Here is a 20,660-nt window from a genome sequence, read left to right on the forward strand (position 1 = left end):
TATGGAACCAGAAAAGGCCCCGAATCTCCAAGGAACTGTTGAAAAGGAAAAACAAAGCTGGGGGCATCTTGTTGCCGGATTTTGAGCTGTACTACAAAGCTGTGATCACAAAGACAGCATGGTACTGGCACAAAAACAGACACATAGACCAATGGAACAGAATAGAGAACCCAGAAATGGACCCTCGGCTCTTTGGGCAACTAATCTTTGATAAAGCAGGAAAAAACATCCGGTGGAAAAAAGACAGTCTCTTCAATAAATGGTGCTGGGAAAATTGGACAGCTACATGCAAAAGAATGAAACTTGACCACTCTCTCACACCATACACAAAAATAAACTCCAAATGGATGAAAGACCTCGATGTGAGACAGGAATCCATCAAAATCCTAGAGGAGAACATAGGCAGCAACCTCTAGGACCTTTTTCATGACACATCTCCAAAGGCAAGAGGAACAAAAGATAAAATGAACTTCTGGGACTTCATCAAGATAAAAAGTTTCTGCACAGCCAAGGAAACAGTCAAAAAAACTAAGAGGCAGCCCACGGAATGGGAGAATATATTTGCAAATGACACTACAGATAAAAGACTGGTATCCAAGATCCACAAAGAACTTCTCAAACTCAATATACGAGAAACAAATAAACAAATCAAAAAATGGGCAGAAGATATGAACAGATACTTTTCCAATGAAGACATACAAATGGCTAACAGACACATGAAAAAATGTTCAAAATCATTAGCCATCAGGGAAATTCAAATAAAAAACCACACTAAGATACCACCTTATGCCAGTGAGAATGGCAAAAATAGACAAGGCAAGAAACAACAGTTGTTGGAGAAGATGTGGAGAAAGGGGATCCCTCCTACATTGTTGGTGGGAATGCAAGTTGGTACAGCCACTCTGGAAAACAATGTGCAGGTCCCTTAAAAAGTTAAAAATTGAGCTACCCTATGATCCAGCCATTGCACTACTGGGTATTTACCCCAAAGATACAGACGTAGTGAAGAGAAGGGCCATATGCACCCCAATGTTCATAGCAGCATTGTCCACAATAGCCAAAGTGTGGAAGGAACCGAGATGCCTTTCAACAGATGACTGGATTAAGAAGTTGTGGTCCATATATACAATGGAATATTACTCAGCTATCAGAAAGAACGATTTCTCAACATTTGCTGCAACATGGACGGCACCGGAGGAGATAATGCTGAGTGAAATAAGTCAAGCAGAGAAAGACAATTATCATATGATTTCTCTCATCTATGGAACATAAGAACTAGGAAGATCAGTAGGGGAAGAAAGGGATACAGAAAGGGGGGTAATCAGAAGAGGGAATGAAGCATGAGAGACTATGGACTCTGAGAAACAAACTGAGGGCCTCAGAGGGGAGGGGGGTGGGGGAATGGGATAGACTGGTGATGGGTAGTAAGGAGGGCACGTATTGCATGGTGCACTGGGTGTTATACGCAACTAATGAATCATCGAACTTTACATCGGAAACCGGGGATGTACTGTATGGTGATTAACATAATATAATAAAAAAAATAAAAAAAAAAGAATACAGTTCAATGTTCCTTAATGATGCAAAGTCTATGAATTTAGTTGAATTATTCAATGAATAGTCATTCATATATCTAATGAATTAAATTGCATGTATGCACGCTTATCTGATTAAAATGTTTTAAAATATGGACTCTATAATCAGTCACAAATAAGTTTCCTTTCCATTACTTCAACAAAACTCCAATTTCTTTTTTCTAGTTCCAACCACGTATGACTCTGAGAATATCTGGTAATTAAATCGTAACTCTAAAATACAAACAACTATTCTTTCCCTAGAGGCAACCTAACTGTAGGAATAACAGAAACGGTACTCGGTCAATTAAAATCATGTGATGTGTTCCTTTAAAATACCACCTAAGCAATCTTATGAATTTTCCTTAGTGATTATGAATAGAACTATATTCTAAAGGCAATACTGAGCATTTTCTCATTAGTTTTTATATCACAAAAGAAGAAGAATAGAAATTTCACAAATATATTAAATCTACTTTCCCAACTTGTTAGTAAAAATGTATTCACTAGAAAAGAGAGGAGGATGTATGAAGGTAAAATGATCATTGGGGAAGGTTAGCCTAGCATGCCCCAAATGATTCTAGCATGACAATTACATGTGTGAAGGGGTAAATCACCTTTAGGGTTCCCCAAATCATCTGATTGATAATATCCCTCAATTATCTAATTGGAAATGCAATCTCATACATTTCAAACCTTTTCAGTTATTTCTCTTCTGTCGTTACCTCTTTACCTCTAGAGATTATCACTGACATTGGTACCTCACCTGGTGATTTCTGGCAAACGAAACTTTAAATATAAAACCACGCCTACAAATTGCTCTGCCAAGTGAAGTAATTCATAATTTTTGTCAAGGTTCAAGGGAAGGCATACTGGAACAGCCTGGAGAAAAGGAAACAAAACAAAGAAACAAAATGCATAGGTTATTGCTTGCTATTTGTGTCAGGTTAGACATCCCTTTCTCTGATTCCTAATGGTCTTGTCAAATGTGTCCTCTGTGATACGTTAATTAAATTAAGAACACCCTTGGTAATAAAGCAACATCCTTTACTTCCTTATATAGTCCATTAGTATAAATTCCCACAACACGTGTTTGAAAAAGTCTTGCTCAATCTATGTGGCTTATATTTTTGTCCTTACTATTTCCTTTGCAAATCTCAGCCCAAAACACAACCTTCTTCTTGCAGTAACAACATATATCTCTTTAATTAACTGCAGTTCTGATGCCTTCTAAGAATTACATTGGAAAAAAATTTTGGAGTCAGAAATCATGGAAGAATTAGTATACCAGTAAGTAGCAGCTCATACATTCACTCATTCACTTATTAAAGAAGTTCTGAACAAAAATGTATCATCTAGATAATAAAGGTGAGGTAGGGAGGCTGAAGGCACTCTATTTTAGAAACACTCCTGTTTACTATTTTAGAAACACTCAGCCCTATTTACTCATGTTCTGTATTTCACCTCGTGTCTGCGTAAAAACCAAAGCAGCTATATTCCCACTCTAGGGGGGGAAACAAGAAAGTTAATCATTCTCTGAGTTTTGTCCTAGGCCCCAAACACCCGATAACATCTAAGAAGAGCTGGACCCCAAACATGCTCTAGGACATTAGCTCCGAACAAACCTCAGCTGACACTGGCATCACACCCCCTACCTTTGATGATTTACAAAATAATACCTATTACTCACCTATCACTTGCCTTTGATGGGACCCTACCCTGGATTCCTGAAGGAATATATTACCTTGGACCCCTTTCCAGTATAAACTCCTAGCCCTAAATAATGAAGAGACTCATTCTCTTTTCCTTTCTGAGTCCCCCAGACACTCTGTCTGCTATACTCTGTCATTCACACTATTCAATAAACTCCACTTTCACTTTCCTTGGCTTGCATTTGATTTCTATCCTGTAGGAAGCCAAGGAACCTCTTGGCTGGTCCTGTGGGAACTCCCCCACCCCACCTCCCCAGGTTCTCAGACGCAGACTGCCTGCATCAAAGGAAATGCTAGAAATCCTAGATGGGATAAATATAAATTAAGATACCATGTTAGTCTCCAAAGAATTTAGAAAAAAGTGATTCGGAGTCATTAAAGTTAATACCAAGTATTTTTTTCTAAGAGTAAAAGCAAACATTAAAACAGAAAGCTTTTTAGGGATACGTTCTTGGGCATACATATAGGGATATTCAGGGGGGATCTGTGTACATGGCACTGTATTAAATCAAGGTCCAGAAACAACATCTCATTTCCTCTTAGAATTTCAATACATCTATTCCAAGGTAGATGGTGATGTGTAACTACTACAAATACTAATATAGTAAAAGACTAAATTACAAAATAGACATTCACACACATGGCATTCAATTAAGTACAGTCGAAGTTATTGCGTATGCCAAATATCTCACCTTACCTTCCTCTACCAAGTAGGTGGCATTTATTGAATGTGACATTTTTGGACATACACAGTTTTGTCCTAGTAACAGATACAGAGGTATGTGAACACACATGATTAAATCAGCATTTAGGTGGTTTTTGCTTTGTTTTGTTTTTTACTGTCTGCCTCATAATCCTGTAACATTTTACCTTCCCTTGTGAAAAGGGATGCAAGAGTTGGACTAATAATCACTAACACATGATCCTTACATACAGGAAAAAAAGCTGTACATGTTGACCTATTTATTTCAATGAAGGAAAAAATACCCCCAACATTCAATTCTTGGATCAATTCTGAATTAAATCCAAGTAATTAAAAGCAAGTTTGAGAGATACAGATTAACAAAATTGACCTCTCTGAATTTTGACATACTTAAACCCCACTAAATTCTAATCTGACAGTTATTTCCACCTGAGATTTTATGAGCACTCTTGCAAGAACTGACATGCCAAAGTGCGATTAAACTTGTCAGAGAGGGATAAGGGAAAGTACACAGAAGAAGATGTTTCTGCTAGGGTTTCTATGTAAGATTTTTTCTCCCAAAGGGAAGTATAAACCTCAGCTTTTCTTAATTTTTTAAATATGCATACACATTGTATTCTGTAAATGCACAGCCTTACAGATGAGCACTTTCTAAACTATGACACTGCAGTCATTTTTTTAAACCTAGTCACTAATTATCCCCAATATTTATAGCTTACATGACCAAAATTAGTAATTAGATTGTGACTCATAGCCTGCTAGACCTATAGCAATTATTAGAGAACATCTGTATTTTCCTGGGGTGCCTGGGTGGCTCAGTTAATTAAGCGTCCGACTCTTGATTTTGGCTCAGGTCATGATCTCAGGGTCATGAGATGGAACCCCTCGTGGGAGTCTGCTTGAAATTCTTTCTTTCCCTCTCTCTCTGTCCCTCCTGTGCTCGAGCTCTCTCTCAAAATAAATGAATAAATCTTTTTTTTTTTTTAATGCACCTTTTCTTAGAACATCTGCATTTTCCTGACTTACCTCAGCTATGTGGAAGTACGTACCTCAGTTTCTCATTTTAGAAAAGAGATGGTAAGTTTAGCATCGCAAAATGTTACCTCACAGCTCTTGTGATCTTGGGCAAGTTTGAATCCTTTTTTTCCATCACAATAACAAGAGTAACCTCCAGGGTAATTGACACAAAGTTGAGCACACATGTTCTCAGAGCATTCGTCCACATCTGGGGTAAAAGAGAACACAGATCTTAATATCTTCAAAATGTTCAATCCAATAGGAGTATTCTGATTTTAGTGTAAGATAATCAATGATAATAGGAGTGCCTGGGTAGCTTAGTTGGCTGAGCATTTGACTCTTTATTTCAGCTCAGATCATGATCTCAGGGTCTTGAGATCGAGCCCCGCCTGCATCAGAAACCACGCTCAGAGGCGAGTTTGCTGAGATTTTCTCCCTCTGCCCCTCCCCCTTGTGCTTGCTCACTCTCTCAAATAAAATAAATAAAAGATAATCAGTGATACTAGATTCTTAGTAAAAGAAATCTCTGTGACATGAAATCCCATTTCAACACTTGGCATGGAAATTTAAATGAATTACAAGTGTAATTTCCATATATGTACACAAGTGAAACAACAAATTTAATATATAACTTTCAGTAATAAATAATTAATAAAAATGTAACAAATATACTAATTTCCAATTTTTGAATTTGAAGGAAAAAAGACTGAAAGTCTCAAGGTAACTGTCTTTTCTAACTAACTGAATTCCATTGAGACTGCCTACCAATTATTTGCTCTGAAGAAAAGAAAGGGAAGAGTAAGGAAGGGAGAGGAGAGGAGGGAAGAGAGGGGAAGGGGAAAAAATCCCTTTTAACTGAAGGTTAATATAATCAGGTATTACATAATATCAAGAACATTTGACATTCCATAATGCAGTGATTGACAGTAACAATAAATTTAAGGATGTCTCTTTATTTCTTATCATTTAAAAAAGAAAAATTTGCTATTACCTCCCATATTGTGAAATATATTTAGTCCTGTCCTTGCCCCGTATTCAAGAAAATCATCCTTGAAAAGTTGTAATAACATGCTTCAGCTAAAGTCTACTTCAGAGCTACATGAGATCCTTGATATTTTCAATGCACGCACCCTGCAATCTTTGAGAATTCCCAAGTACAGAAATGCATGCATTCGTAGCATATAAATTCCCCCATAAAATGCCTCAAAATACAACTGCAAAATTAGTGATCCCTTAGCATTAAAATTAAATTGCAGATAATTAAAGTAATATGAATACTGTACCTATGTGTCATAGATACCTCTTTTTTTAAAAATCTGTCATTCATTGAATAAAACTACAATATACATGCTGAAGTTGGCTAATAATAAATCTGAGTATTATCACAGTAATTTCTATCTGGAATTGTGGGCGAACAGAAATGGTGTGTGGAGGGGATATTTTTTGGTGAGTGTATAGGGGGTAAAACATCAAAATATCAAGAGGAGCAGATTTATTTGAAAAAAACCTACTCTAAAATTACTGTTGATTTAGGCAAATTCCTAGAGACAGAAATTAGATTAAAGGTTATCTCCCAAAAAGTAGATAGAGACAGAAAGTAGATTAGAGTTTGGGAGATGGAGGAGGGGAAATTTATTGCTTAATGGTTACAGAGTTCTGTTTGGAATGATGAAAAACTTTTGGAAACAGAGAACCGTAATGGCTCCATAACCATGTGAAAGTAATTAATGTCACTGAACTGTAGCCTTAAAAATTGTTAAAAGGGTACATTATATATATATATATATATACACACACATATATATATATACACACATATGTATATATATAGTCAAACTAAAAAATCACTATTGATTAGTTTAAGTCATGATATTAAATTTGTCTTGAAATGTTTAAAAATTTAGAGGAGGATATGAGCTGATTTGCATATTTATCTATGATAAAAAAAAAATCCCCCTAATACCTCCATGCTACATACACACTTGGCAGCACTCTCTGGGCCAAGTGAGTCCAAAGGGCCCTCCCAAATCCACAGGCACTGACAGTACTCATCAATACTTCTCAAATTTCTAGAGCTCAGTTATCATTTAATTATGACAAGATTTTTCTTTTGTATGTATTTAATTATAATAAAACTATGTCATTTCCTATTTAAGAATAAATGATATACTGATACAGGGGCGCCTGGGTGGCACAGCGGTTAAGCGTCTGCCTTCGGCTCACGGTGTGGTCCCGGCGTTATGGGATCGAGCCCCACATCAGGCTCCTCTGCTATGAGCCTGCTTCTTCCTCTCCCACTCCCTCTGCTTGTGTTCCCTCTCTCGCTGGCTGTCTCTATCTCTGTCAAATAAATAAATAAAATCTTTAAAAAAAAATGATATACTGATACATGCACAGAAAATTATTCAAAAGTTGGTATAAAACTGAAGGTTTCTAACCATCCATGTACATCCATGTGATTTTTAAACTCGTCTTTCTTTCATATGTGTATGTTTTTCCTTTCAGGTTGAAATTCTTTTTATCTTTGAATGTTATTTAAATGATGCAAATGTGTGTTTATTTTGCTTTTATCATATATGGGAGGTGTCTGGTTCGTAAGTAGCTTAGAGGACAAACACAGTGCATAACACTAAACTTAAAGACCATGTGTCTTACACACTTTTGCTCTGGAAGGAAGCCAACAACTACCCAATCAGCCAAGCTTTGTCATGGAGCTTGCCATCCTAGGAAATCTGACTGGATGTCAAACAGAACCAATGCTTCTAATCTCAAATCAAGGCTCACACCTACCCTCTCCACCATCAATAATGATACCGTCACAACTCTACCTTCACAAGACTTTAATACGGGATTGTATTTGTAGCCTTCAGCACATTCACACTCAAAGTCTCCTGGGATGTTCTTACACACAGCTGTGCCACAAATGTCTGGCATTACGGAGCATTCATCCACATCTATAAATGAAACCAATAAATTAAAAAAACATTTTTCCCATACCAGAGGATACTAGCAAAGAATGCTTGGTTTGTGTTTCCTGGATCTAGTTTAATATACATAATGAGACAACAGTGTGGCCTGGGAATAACAAAATTTTAAATCTATCATCACGTTTTAGTTTACTAAACATGATTTCTTCATACAAACATATAGGGAATTTGATGTTTGCTATGTTCTTTATAGTTATGTAAAAGAAGGAGAGGGCTTTAGCTATTTTCTTATCTACCAAGTTACATTACATGAATAAATGGGAGAAAAGATTCACCATATTCTTAACATATATCTCTAAATTCGTGTTTTTGAAGTATGTTCTTAAAAGTAGATTCACTCTGTATCATCGCAAATGCAAAGTGGCTCATCAGTCATGTTGTCCTTTGGAAATGGACAGTAGCTAAATCTGCATACAATTATTGCTGGCTAAAGTATTCAAGAGTGACTCAGATTTAAAAAGGAATTAAGTAAGGTCTCTACGTATTTATAAAATTCCAATACAAATTTTAGTGCTAAATTAATATCCAGAAATTTCAGATGCATTTATTACGTTACATGGTGCAGTAGGAAACAAAATATTGATTGCAACTAGTCACTAGATAAAAGCATCCGAGAGAAAAACAAAACAAGTGACTGAAATAGTTCAATGGAGATGTAATTATTAGTGAATTTTTCTCATCTGTGCTCTCTGGAGACAGCAAAGTTCAGAATGGAAAATATATTTTCTACTCTATAAAACTGAGAGTTTAATTTTTCCACAGACTAATGACCAAAATTTCAGACATTACTCTATTTTAAAAAGCATGAACAGAAATAACTGAATCAATTCCTGTATAAGGGAATCCTCCTATATCATGACTGTATCAATGTCAATATCCTGCGTGTGATATTGTACTACAGTTTTATAAAATGTTACTATTGGGGGAACTCTACAAAGAGTACATGGGATCTCTTTCTATAATTTCTTACAATGGCATGTGAATCTCCAATGACATCAAATAAAATATTCATTTTTTTAAAAAGAGCTAAAAAAGCCGTATTTTAAAAGAAAGTGAAAACATATGACTTAAAATTATTTGGTTTGAGGCATTCTGCAGAGCATTATTTAAATCATATGAGCTCAGGTTATAGCACATTGATTTTATTACTCTACACTGACATCTAAAGTCTGATGAAAAGTTGTATTCTTGCATTTGTAGACAATTACTGGCAACTTGATCTCAAGCATATCCACATCTTGGCAAAGGCCCTACTGTAATAGTTGTATACGTATTCTTCTATCACCTAGTTCATGAATAAAGTCTGTGTAAATGAAGTATACAAGAACATATGCTGTAGTCATCAGGGACATTCTTGTGTGTAAGAGGACTTACACATAATACATAATTTATGTACATGTGTATTAACTCAATGGATAAGAATTAAATGCCTTTAAACTAAAAATATAAGTCACAACTTCTTTAGAACAGACCACTCAAGTATTTAAATGCAGAAGTATGAATGGGTATTTGCTTATAGAATGCATATGGTATCCTGCATTATGATGGTTTTCTATAATGTGTTCTAACAGTATTGGTACTCTCAATTTCTAACCTCAAACAGACCTTCAAATAGGTAGACAAGAAAGATGTGTGGTCAGAAATTGGATAATGGTTTAGGAGAAATTGTTAGTTAATGCAGTTCACTGCAGAGTCATTTAACGGCACTTTAAATAATTACGGTAAATTATACTATACTAAACACTATAGCACAGTTAGGGACAGAACATCCCTTGAATATGAATTCAATTTGGGGATTTCCCAAAGCACATATGAATAGAATTGAACAAGGACACTTTATGTTTTAACTTACTGTATTTTTCCACCTCATAGCAAAAAGGAGAGGGACAAGAAGGGAGGGAGGGAGGGAGGGAGGAAGGGAGGGAGAAATTATTTCCAATTTCTAAAGGTAAAACTTAACTCCGGGCTGGAAAATTTCATCTTTAGTCATCTACATGTAGCACAAATATTTGAAGATTTAATTATAGCAGTTCAAATAGTCAAATAGAAAGGACAATAGGCAGAGGGAAAAAGAGTCAAAATTGAAGGGAAACATAAGGACAAAGGAAAACAAAGGAAATACACTAGTAAAATGACTTATTGAATAGAAGCTAAACTGAAAGGGATTATTTAAGTCTGAAGAAAGAAAAAAATAGTTATGACCAATGAGGAGATGTTAAATGTATAAAGAGAAAGAAAACTATTCCTTCATCTTTCCCAAAACCACAAAGGAGATAAGGTGCAAGAAGAAAGGTTTATATTGGATATCTGACAGGTATACCTAACAAGGAAATATGAAATACAGTGGAAGAGGTTATTAAGGATTATGATGGATTACTTTGTATAGCTGTTTATCTTATTGGAATAAAGGAAATATTAGAGTGTCTAAAAAAATAAAAACAATGATTTTGCAAAGACTCTAGTAAGCACGGACTTGCACTGAAGCTTCACTTTATCAGCTTTTAATGAAATTCTTTATTCAAATGTGCACATGCACATTTGACGCTAAGAAAACAGTAAAATACTCAATAAATAATAAAATGCAATAAGAAAACAATGAAAAGTTCTATAAATAACAAAATAATCCATAAACATTAAACTAAAAGGCAGTCCCCTAGTATTACAAGGCTTCAAGGTGGGTAATAACGTATATTTATTACAAGAACTTATAACCACAGAGTTCCAAGAATTTCCTGGGGAAATTCCTCTAACTGAACTTTGCTCTCACACAGTAAAAAGCCTTCTTGCTCTTACCTTTGCAGTCCTTCTTATTTAAAAGCATTAAAAAACCACTTTTACAGGAACAGCGGTAACTTCCAGGTGTATTATCACATATCTGGCTGCAACCTCCATTTACATTTGCTGGATCTTTGCATTCATTTATATCTAAGAAGGGAAATATAAATTATTTTTAAAGCAATAAGGCTTTGGAGAACTTTCCAGGAGGCCAACTGAGATGAGTCAGGTGGGTTTAGTATACACACCATATTCACACTTGTCTCCTTGCCAACCTGGTTTACAAATGCAAGTGAATGTAGCTCGGCCATCTTTGCAGCTCTTATATCCATCTTCATTGCATGGCAGAGGACTACATTGGTCTGGAATGGCTGAAGGAGATAGACAGCTATTTAATTTTTACCACATGTCATGGTAGAATTATAAACTCTTTAATAGAAATCCTGTGCACAGAGTCTGTCATCAATGAAAACAATTACAACTCCTTCCCTCAACTAATACTTTGTCATAGAAAAATGAGTCCACTATTTTCTCCTCTATGATCATTAGCCTTGTTTCCCAAACTCCACCTGAGTGAAATCACACAGTATCTGTCTTTCTCTGACGACCTACCTTACTCAGCGTAATATTCGCTAGCTCCATCTACACTGCCACAAATGGCAAAATTTCATTCTTTTTTAAAGAGAGGCAGATCAAGAGGCCAACTCTTTTTTTTTTTTTTTTTTTGCTTACTTAAAGACTTTATTTGTTAGAGAGAGTGGGCGCACAAGCAGGAGGATTGGCAGGCAGAGGGAGAAGCAGGCCCGCCCTCTGAGCAAGGAACCCAATGTGGGACTTGATCCCAACACCCTGGGATCATGACCTGAGCCGAAGGCAGACACTGAACCAACTGAGCCACCCAGGTGTCCCAGGCCAACTCTTAACTATGGAGAATGGGCTGACGATTGGCAGAGGGGAGGTGGGTGGGTGAATGGGTGATGGGGACTAGGGGGGTGCACTCGTTGTGATGAGCACCAGGTGTTGTATGTAGGTGTTGAGTCACTAGATTGTGCACCTGAAACTCATATTGCACTGTATGTTGGCTAATTGGAATTTAAATAAAAATTTTTTTAAAAAAGAAAAATAGTCCATTAGAGAAATCTTTATAATTATTTTGCAAAAGGGAACTACTTTTCTATTTGCAAATATATACAACTATACAATATATATTTGCAACTGTAATTGTTATTTTTTCATATAAATTACCTTATTTGATCCTTAAAACAATTCAATGTGGCAGGCAGAACAAATAAAACTACTCGGTATCGATAGAAAAAAGAATATGGGACTTCCAGTTTGGGCTATGATGAAGTAACATGAACTAGATTTATCTTCCTGCCTTAAATAAATACAACTCTGCTCAAAATACATAAAACAACGGTTTCCAGACACTGGACAATAGGTAGAAGAGAACTGGGGATTCCTAGAGGATGGTCATTTTCTTCATAAAATGTTATAGTACTTTATCACCATCTTAAAAGATATGCCCATTTTTGTATTTGTGGTCTCTCCCCTCACTAGACACTGCAATGGTCCCTTGGTTCCTGCACATTTCCAGACCTGTTTTTCAAGCCTTCCAAGTTAACACTGCAAGTTCCTTCCAACACATTCCCCTTTGCTTAAATTACCCTGAGGAATTTTGTTACATGTTTTAAAAAAAAAATTTTTTAAACCTAATCAAAACCTAATTACCAAATTTTTCAACAAATGTCCTCATAAAATCAATTTTTTTGAAAAGTGGTAATAAATTAGGTATTAGTTAAAATTCTAGAAGACAGGCTAATCAGCAAATATCAAATCATTTTCATATCTGGGACGGCTGGGTGGCTCAGTCGGTTAAGTGGCTGTTTTGGGCTCAGGTCATGATCCTGGGGTCCTGAGACTGATTCCCACATCCAGCTCCTTTCTCAGTGGGGAGCCTGCTTCTCCCTCTGCCTGCAGCTCCCCTTGCCTGTGCACGCTCGCTCTCTCTCTCTGACAAATAAATAAATAAAATCTTTAAAAAAAATTATTTTCATATCCTTTGGTAAATTAAAATATAAAGCATGGATTAAATATACACGTTCAGGCAAACTGTTTTACTTGTGTAATTATAACCAATTTAAAATTAGAGAAAATTCAGATAAATGAGTATTTAGATAACGCCAATGCCACATGTAAAATATTCACTAGACGAACATCCCAATTTACATGTTGCAATTTCACCTTTTTGTCTCTGACTCTCAGCTGGGAAATTGGGAAATTAGAGACAAATAATCTACTGGAATTATCACTAGGTCCTACATGAACTTCAGAGGGAGAAGGCTAATTTGATATTCTAACATTTTTCACATTCATATTATTGATGCCAAAAGTTAGAAGAATAAACATGGCTCTACTTTGACCTTATTAATCAACTGTATACATGATTATGCAACAACATCCAAAATAAAGCTGTCGGGAATAAAATTCTGAAGTTAATGACCTAAAGCTTAGTAAACAAGGAACACTGTTCAACCTAACCATTAGGTGAATATTTATTTTGAGCAAAAGAGCAGCATTTACATTTGAAAAAAACATTATTTCAAGTGATTTTGAGAGTATCTCCTTGCTGGGCACACAACTAGGGCTCAGTTGTTGATTTTAAACATTAGTTATAGTCACATGGTGTATTTTATTTACTTGCAGGTTTTTATTTTGTTTTGTTTTTTAAACGGATGGTAGAGGTGTTTACCAGTGACGCAGCTCCTTAGATCGGGGTAAGCATCAGTGGACTGACGTGCGGCCGTGAACAATCCAGCTCGGAAAGAGCCAAGACAACCTGTAAGTACAGACAAATGTAATCTTTTTAGAGTAGGTACACTTCATCCGAAATCATGGTGGAGGTAGAAATTATCCAAAGTGATAGAATATTTATCTTCCTATGGATTTACAGGATATGGCATTCAAAACGTCATCCCTAAGTGTTTCCATCCACATTTTTGAAAAATTAAAAATTCTACAAGCAAGATTACAATAAATACAGAATCATGAAAAACAGGTTTATGGAAGCTTCTTTTTGGAGAAGAACATTAAAGCAAGAAGTGAAAAAGATCTTAGATTAACAGAAAAATTTATTGGCCAATAAATCTATGCTCTTAACTCTGTAGCAGAGACCTAGGGTTACCCTCAAATCTGTGGACCAGAGTCTAATTTAAAAGTGTCTATAATTAAGTCAATAGATTAAGCTAGTGTTTCTGGTTGCTGCAGGCAACTTCTAATTCTCCCAGTGTTGCACAGAGACTAATAAAATAATATTTGTATAATGCCTCAATATTACAAAGCAGGTTTACTTCATTTTATTTCTCACTATAATTGAGTGAAATTAGATATAGCAATCTGGAAGCAAAAACAGCTGAAATAACAGATAAATACATATACTTTAACTAGGAGACATTTAGTGTCAACATTTCTTAATAGTCTCTGAAGACAACATTATTGTTCATTGTACAGCTAATCACAACTTACTAAAGAAGTGGTATTTAGAGTATCTTTTGCTGAGTAACAACCCCCAAAATTAGAAGCTTAAATAATCCCTCCATTTTGCTCACAATCTGTGGGTCAACTATTAGAAAGGGTTTAGTTGGGCTGTTTGTCTCTGTCGCACATAGAGTCAGCCAGGGTAGCTGAGATTGCAAGATCCGCCTCTCAGATGGCTTCTCACTCATATCGCTGACAGCTCGGGCTCCTGGGCACCTCTCTCCCCACTAGTTATGTCATACTTCAGGGCTTCTCAATGTGGCTGAGTTTCTCTGAGCGTGCTGGTCCTAAAGTGGCACTTCTTTCATGCCAGCTTCCAGGAGGAAGAAAGCAGAAGCTGCCAGGCCAATGAAGAGGCATTCTGTCCCCTCTGCCATAGTCTACTGATCAAGGCAATCCTAGGGTACATCCAAATTCAGAGAGCAAGGAGGCACTGGATGTTTATGATCACTCCATGATGCTGCATAAAAGTTATTGCTTCTAATTTTTTGCTTGTTGAACATTACTCCGTTACAAGTAACCACCATTTTTATAAACCCATGAAAGATACTTAGATTGTCCCCAACTTCCCACCTCTACAAGTTGCACTGCAATGGATATCTCCATGCATGTCTCTTTAGTAATTGCATAAGAAATGGATACCCAGGGGTTTCAGGAATTGTGGGATCATTAGATAGGCAGGTACTTAGTTGCTCTCCAGAGGTGCGTTCCTACCAGAGAGCATACGAATTTCTATACCTTGGCTTTCTAATTTTTGCCATAATAGGCAAATAAGTGATATCTGATAGTTTTTTTTTTTCTAGTGAGATGGAGCATACCTTTATGTCATTTAGAAAATTTTTGTTTCCTCCTCTGAAAACATTCCTTATTAACTATTTTTCTATTGGCAGTTACTTATTGTTCATGTGGGTCTGCAGAAATTTAAACATTTATGAATATCATCTCTCATTCTATTATTTCTTAACTTTACCTTTCATGTCTCTTTTAAGAGAAGTTCTTCATTTTGTTGTAATCAAATGTACCAATTATTGTCCTATAGCTTGTACATTTGCAGTTTTTTTCCATTACATAGATTATGAAGATAATCTACTGTATTATTTCTTTAATTACATGGTTTTACTTTAACATTTTTTGTCTTTCTTTATTCCACCTAGAATACACCATTACATTTGGTGGTACCTAGGAACTCAAATTTATATTTCTGATTAAAGTTAGTCAACCTCCCCCACACTATCTTCTCAACAATCCACACTGATTTGTGGTGTCATCTTTATCAAATATTAGGTTGGCATATATACACGGGTCTTTCTCTGACCTCTCTAGTTTCATTAGTCTATGTGTTCTGACAGTATCACATTGTTTTCTTTCTATGGCTTTGAATTATTACTATTTGATGAGGTGCTTCCTCCTTTTACATTTTTAAATGTTTATTTAGACATGGGTGGACTTTTATTCCCTGATTTAAATGCTTAAGTGAACTTATTGAATTCCTTTTTCAAAAATCCATCTGGAATTCTAAATAGGATTGCTTTTAATATATAGATTAATTTGGAGATAATTGCTCTCCCTATAGTATCACTCAATCAAGAACATGAAATGTCTTTCCATGATTCCAGTTCATCCTGTATATTCTTTTTTTTTTTTTTTTAAGATTTTATTTATTTGACACAGAGAAAGACAGCCAGCGAGAGAGGGAACACAAGCAGGGGGAGTGGGAGAGGGAGAAGCAGGCTCCCAGCGGAGGAGCCCGATGTGGGGCTTGATCCCAGAACACCCGGGATCACGTCCTGAGCCAAAGGCAGACGGTTAACGACTGAGCCACCCAGGCACCCCCATCCTGTATATTCTTAATATGAGTTTTAAATTTTTCTCTAGAGGGGTCTTATGAGATTTGTTGTTACAGCAGAAGGTATCATCTTTTCATTTTCTACTGACTGTGTAAAGAACTACTACTGATTTTTTTATAGGCTAGTCTTAGAGCTATCTAAAAATCTCTTATGTATCTACTATATTGTCTATGGATCCTTTTACTTCTAGATATATCATCATATCAATTATAATTAATGACAGGTATGTATTTTGCCCATGCGCTACATAATTCTTATTTTTCTTTCCTTATTGCATTGGTTGTAACTTCCAGTGCTTATCTTCTTATTCTCAATCATAAAGAGACTACATCTGAAGTTTATCCAGCAAGTACAATGTTTACTGCACATTTTGTGTTTTTTTTCCTTCCTTCCTTTCTTCCTTTTTTCCCCTTCCTCCTTGCCTTTCTCTTTCTCTCTCCCTTTTTCTTTTTTCTTTTCCTTCCCTCCCCTTTTCTTTTTCTTTCTTTCTTTTTCTCTACTGTTGTGTGTATATCATTAGAGTAACCATACTTGGCAATTTTCCCAGAACAGTCCTATTTTGTTCTTTTTTACCTGGCATTTATCTATGGTAGTATTGGTCCTGGACAAAAGTATCAAAATCTGTAAATTATATGGTTATTCTGTATAACCTTAGCCAAGCTCAGAAAGTAATCCTATAATCACAGTTTGCAAAAAGGTTTTATAATTAAATGCTGAACTTTATCAACTGCTTTTTCTGTATGAACTGAGGTAATGATATACTCTTTATGTGGATAATTAAATTGAGAGGTTTTCTGATGTTAAACCATTCTTGAATTTCTGGAATAAACCCTATTTTATTATGATATATTATTTTTAATACACTTTGGATATCATTTTCTTTAGAATTAATTTATAATTGAAAAGGAATTTTATTTTTATTTTCTTGTGTTGTTCTTTTTTTTAATAATAATTTTTTATTATATTATGTTAGTCACCATACAGTACATCCCTAGTTTTTGATGTAAAGTTCCATGATTCATTACTTGCGTATAACACCCAGTGCACCATGCAATACGTGCCCTCCTTAATACCCATCACCAGCCTATCCCATTCACTACCCCCGAAGCCCTCAGTTTGTTTTCTTGTGTTGTTCTTATCTGAGTTTGGATTCAAGATTACACAAACCTTTCTGAATAAGTTCACAGCATAGAATCTTATTCTCTCTTCCAGGACAATTTTATAAGAGAAAATTTAAGAATTTTTTTTTTAATTTGGAAGAAGTCATTTGTAAAACATCTGGGTCTGGATTTGAGGGGCAACATGGAAGAGGGCTTTGATTGAGGTTTTGCTGGTTTAGTAATTATTTGTAATCAAGTTATCTACTTCTTTTTGTAAAATTATAGTGTTTTGTATTTTTCTGGGAATGTATCCATTTTATCAAGTTTCCAAATATATTGTGGCATAGCTATTTATATTATTTTGTGATTGTATTTTATTTTATGATTATCTTTACTTTACCATTATAAATTCAATCTATGTTGGGTTTATAGTATTTCTTCTTTTTATCCTACACTTTTTGTTTTGGCATTTCCTTTTTCCTTAAGTATTCTTATTAGAGGTCAATCTAACTTACTAACCTTTTCAAAGAATGAGATTTTGTTTTTGTGAATCTTCTCTTTTGTTTTCCTTTTAACTTATTTCTATCCCTATTTTTGTTATTTCCATATGTCTTGCTACGGAGAGTTTGCAGTATTGTACTTTTATAAAGTTTTTTTCTTCATTTGTATGATTAGGTCATTTTTTAAATACTCCAAACTGTCCTCTTACTGCTGCCTCAGCAGTCAGCACCCCACTTTCCACACACACATACTAGGTCAAGCCAGCCTTCAGTTTATCCATGGATTTCTCACATTTCTTGTTGTTTTTCATTTTATTTTGTTATCATTATTGCCTGGAATGCCAATGTTTCTCTTGAGATGATTTTAAGAGAAGGAGTCAGCAGTCTGGGTTAACTCGCCAACTTGGCAAGAACCAAAAACTAAAATTTATTTCTAATGTTTATATTTAGGCTCAGAACTTAGCATTTTCCAAAGAAGTTTCTCTTCCATTAATACAAAAATCCAGTCTATCAGGTGATATTTTAAAGGCCCACATAAATGGTAGGGTTATTCATTCTATTTTCTAAGGAAAGAACAGAACTTAAAAACTTAACTTTTGTATGATGAAACCCACAGTATTTTTTTAAACAAGCTCCATGTTTCCAATGCAGTACATAGGATATGTGGATAAACTGAAGTACTTTCTAACCCCTGAAACTCCAAATCTAAACACTGGCCACTGTGTGAGTATTAGTGATCTAAGTTCTTGGGTGTCCTTATCTCACTATAAGAAGATTCCTGAATAAGCTATGGTAACTAGTAAAGTTATGTTAGTTTGCCAAGGACAGGATCATAAAGGTTTTTTTCTCCCCATTAGGGCCATTGGCCTATAGAACATATACATCAAATGACATAAAAGTTTAAGTTACGTAGAGCATTTCTTTTCTGTTTTCAATAGTGGAATTCATTGCATATGCCTATATGTAAGTAAAGACTAAAATATAAATTGTGCATCAAAAAACAAAACATGATAAAAAGTATAGTTTTGTTTCAAATTACGGATTGGTTAAATAATAATACTTTACATTTGAAGAAAAATGTAAAGTAAAAAAAAAATCTATCTACATACATATACTTATTTGGTGTTCCCAACAGGTCCGAAGTTAGAAAATATAATTATAGTGCACATTTAAATACAGAACCTGAAAAACAAAATAAAGTTGCTTAACCTGACACAGTAGAAATTTTTAGATCTGGGAGTAGAGCCCACATCTTACAGGTTTGTTTTTGGTTTTCTTTTTTTGTTTTTTTGCACTTGGTTATTCTACCATGCTGCCAAATAAGACAAGCAAAGAGAAAAGAAAGTTGAGTAGAGCCAGAAAAGAGGAAGTTGAGAAGGAGAAAAAAGAAAAGTATTTTATCTAAGGAATTTCCCCAAAATATATAATGTTGTATTAAAAAGTTATTTATCTTTATCCAAATGTACTCTGTGATCAAAGGTTATGTACCTCTAGAGTGCTGATGCCTGCAAAAATAGAGCTTTATTACATGGACCTAAGAAACAAGGATTAATACTATATTTTTTAATACAAGCTTTTAATTTTTAATAGCCAAATATCTGAGAAGCTGAAACAGTCTTGACATTCTATGTTTTCTCTACTTTAAATTATGATGATTTATGTCATAAGCTCTGGAGAGCATAGAGATCTTTTCTTTCATTAAAAGGTAATCCATAAGTTCCAGTTATAAAGTAAACAAGTCTTAGGGTATAATGTATAGAATGGTGACTATAGTTAATAATACTGTATTGTATATTTGAAAGTTGCTAAAAAAGTAGATCTTAAAAGTTTTCATACAGAAAAAAAACCTGTAACTACGTGTGGTGATGGATGTTATCTAGACTTACTGGGTGGTCATTTTGCAACGTATACATACATATATTAAATATTATGTTGTATACCTGAAACTAATACAATATTATATGTTAATTATATATCAATATTAAGAAGATAACCCATGACAATTCATATGCTTCTAAAGAATGTCCTGATACTTAAATATATTTTATCATCAGCCGATGGACCTTTATGACAAAGACAAGAGAAGGAAAAAGACAAAACGTCAAAATGCCACATGGTAATTAAAGAACCATTTCAAATTTGTCTACATGTCCTTAAATAAAAGGACAGCAAAACTGCATATAAAATGAACTCTTACTCCCAAGGCTAATTAAATTATATTGGACAGAATAGATGGGTGGAAGATTGGACTTGATCAAATCTAAATTCCCTTCTATTTCTATGATTATATAATTGAGATTCTTCGAACTTACCTAAGTATTTTGGATAAAAATAATCCTAGAAAGAAAGAAAGAAAAGAATATATCTTAGCAAGCTTAAATTTCACTATACAGTTAAAACTTAATTATATAATTTGTTTTATATTAAATATGCAAATATATTCATATAACTATCATTTCCACATTACAACATTTTTGCTACAGTAAAATATGCCAGGAATAGATAACTAATAACATTAAGCCAATAAGACACTTAGCTTAAATCAATATTGAGCAATAAAGTCACTTTACAAAAGCTTCTAATCTGAAAACAGGTTCCACTGAAAATGTTACATGTTATATATGCTCTCTATTTGTAAATCCTTTAATTTTTCCACAATGATCAGATACCCATTTGACACATTTCATGTCATGCTGATTACATATACCACGTTTAAGGTTGAGTAAGAGAGACATAATTTGAAGTGAATTAAAGTGGACATTTATCTTTCAGCATCTTATGTACATGTAATACCTTACTTACAAATTGGTTATGTACCAAAAGTTTGTCTGTAAATCAGTAATTTGGACTAAGGAATGTACTTTTCCAAAGGGAGAAAAATGTTAAAAATGATTTCTCAATGTAAGGT

The 20,660-nt window shown here is 34.8% G+C and overlaps 1 protein-coding gene across 1 annotated transcript in view; it reads right to left on the minus strand.

The window, feature by feature from the left end:
* The window catches only part of PROS1 (protein S), a 73,141-nt gene that overhangs the window by 26,253 nt on the left and 26,228 nt on the right, over window positions 1-20,660 (minus strand). Inside the window, exons 4-10 of the mRNA XM_008704434.2 lie at window positions 20,065-20,089; window positions 13,521-13,607; window positions 11,017-11,139; window positions 10,787-10,918; window positions 7,835-7,960; window positions 5,093-5,214; window positions 2,341-2,456 (exon numbers count right to left, since the gene is read on the minus strand). Of these exons, the coding sequence (XP_008702656.2) occupies window positions 2,341-2,456; window positions 5,093-5,214; window positions 7,835-7,960; window positions 10,787-10,918; window positions 11,017-11,139; window positions 13,521-13,607; window positions 20,065-20,089 (731 nt within the window). The remainder of the gene's footprint in view (window positions 1-2,340; window positions 2,457-5,092; window positions 5,215-7,834; window positions 7,961-10,786; window positions 10,919-11,016; window positions 11,140-13,520; window positions 13,608-20,064; window positions 20,090-20,660) is intronic.

The sequence above is a fragment of the Ursus maritimus genome, unplaced genomic scaffold (assembly GCF_017311325.1).
Source record: "Ursus maritimus isolate PB19 unplaced genomic scaffold, ASM1731132v1 scaffold_4, whole genome shotgun sequence".
NCBI classification, from domain to species: Eukaryota; Metazoa; Chordata; class Mammalia; order Carnivora; family Ursidae; genus Ursus; species Ursus maritimus.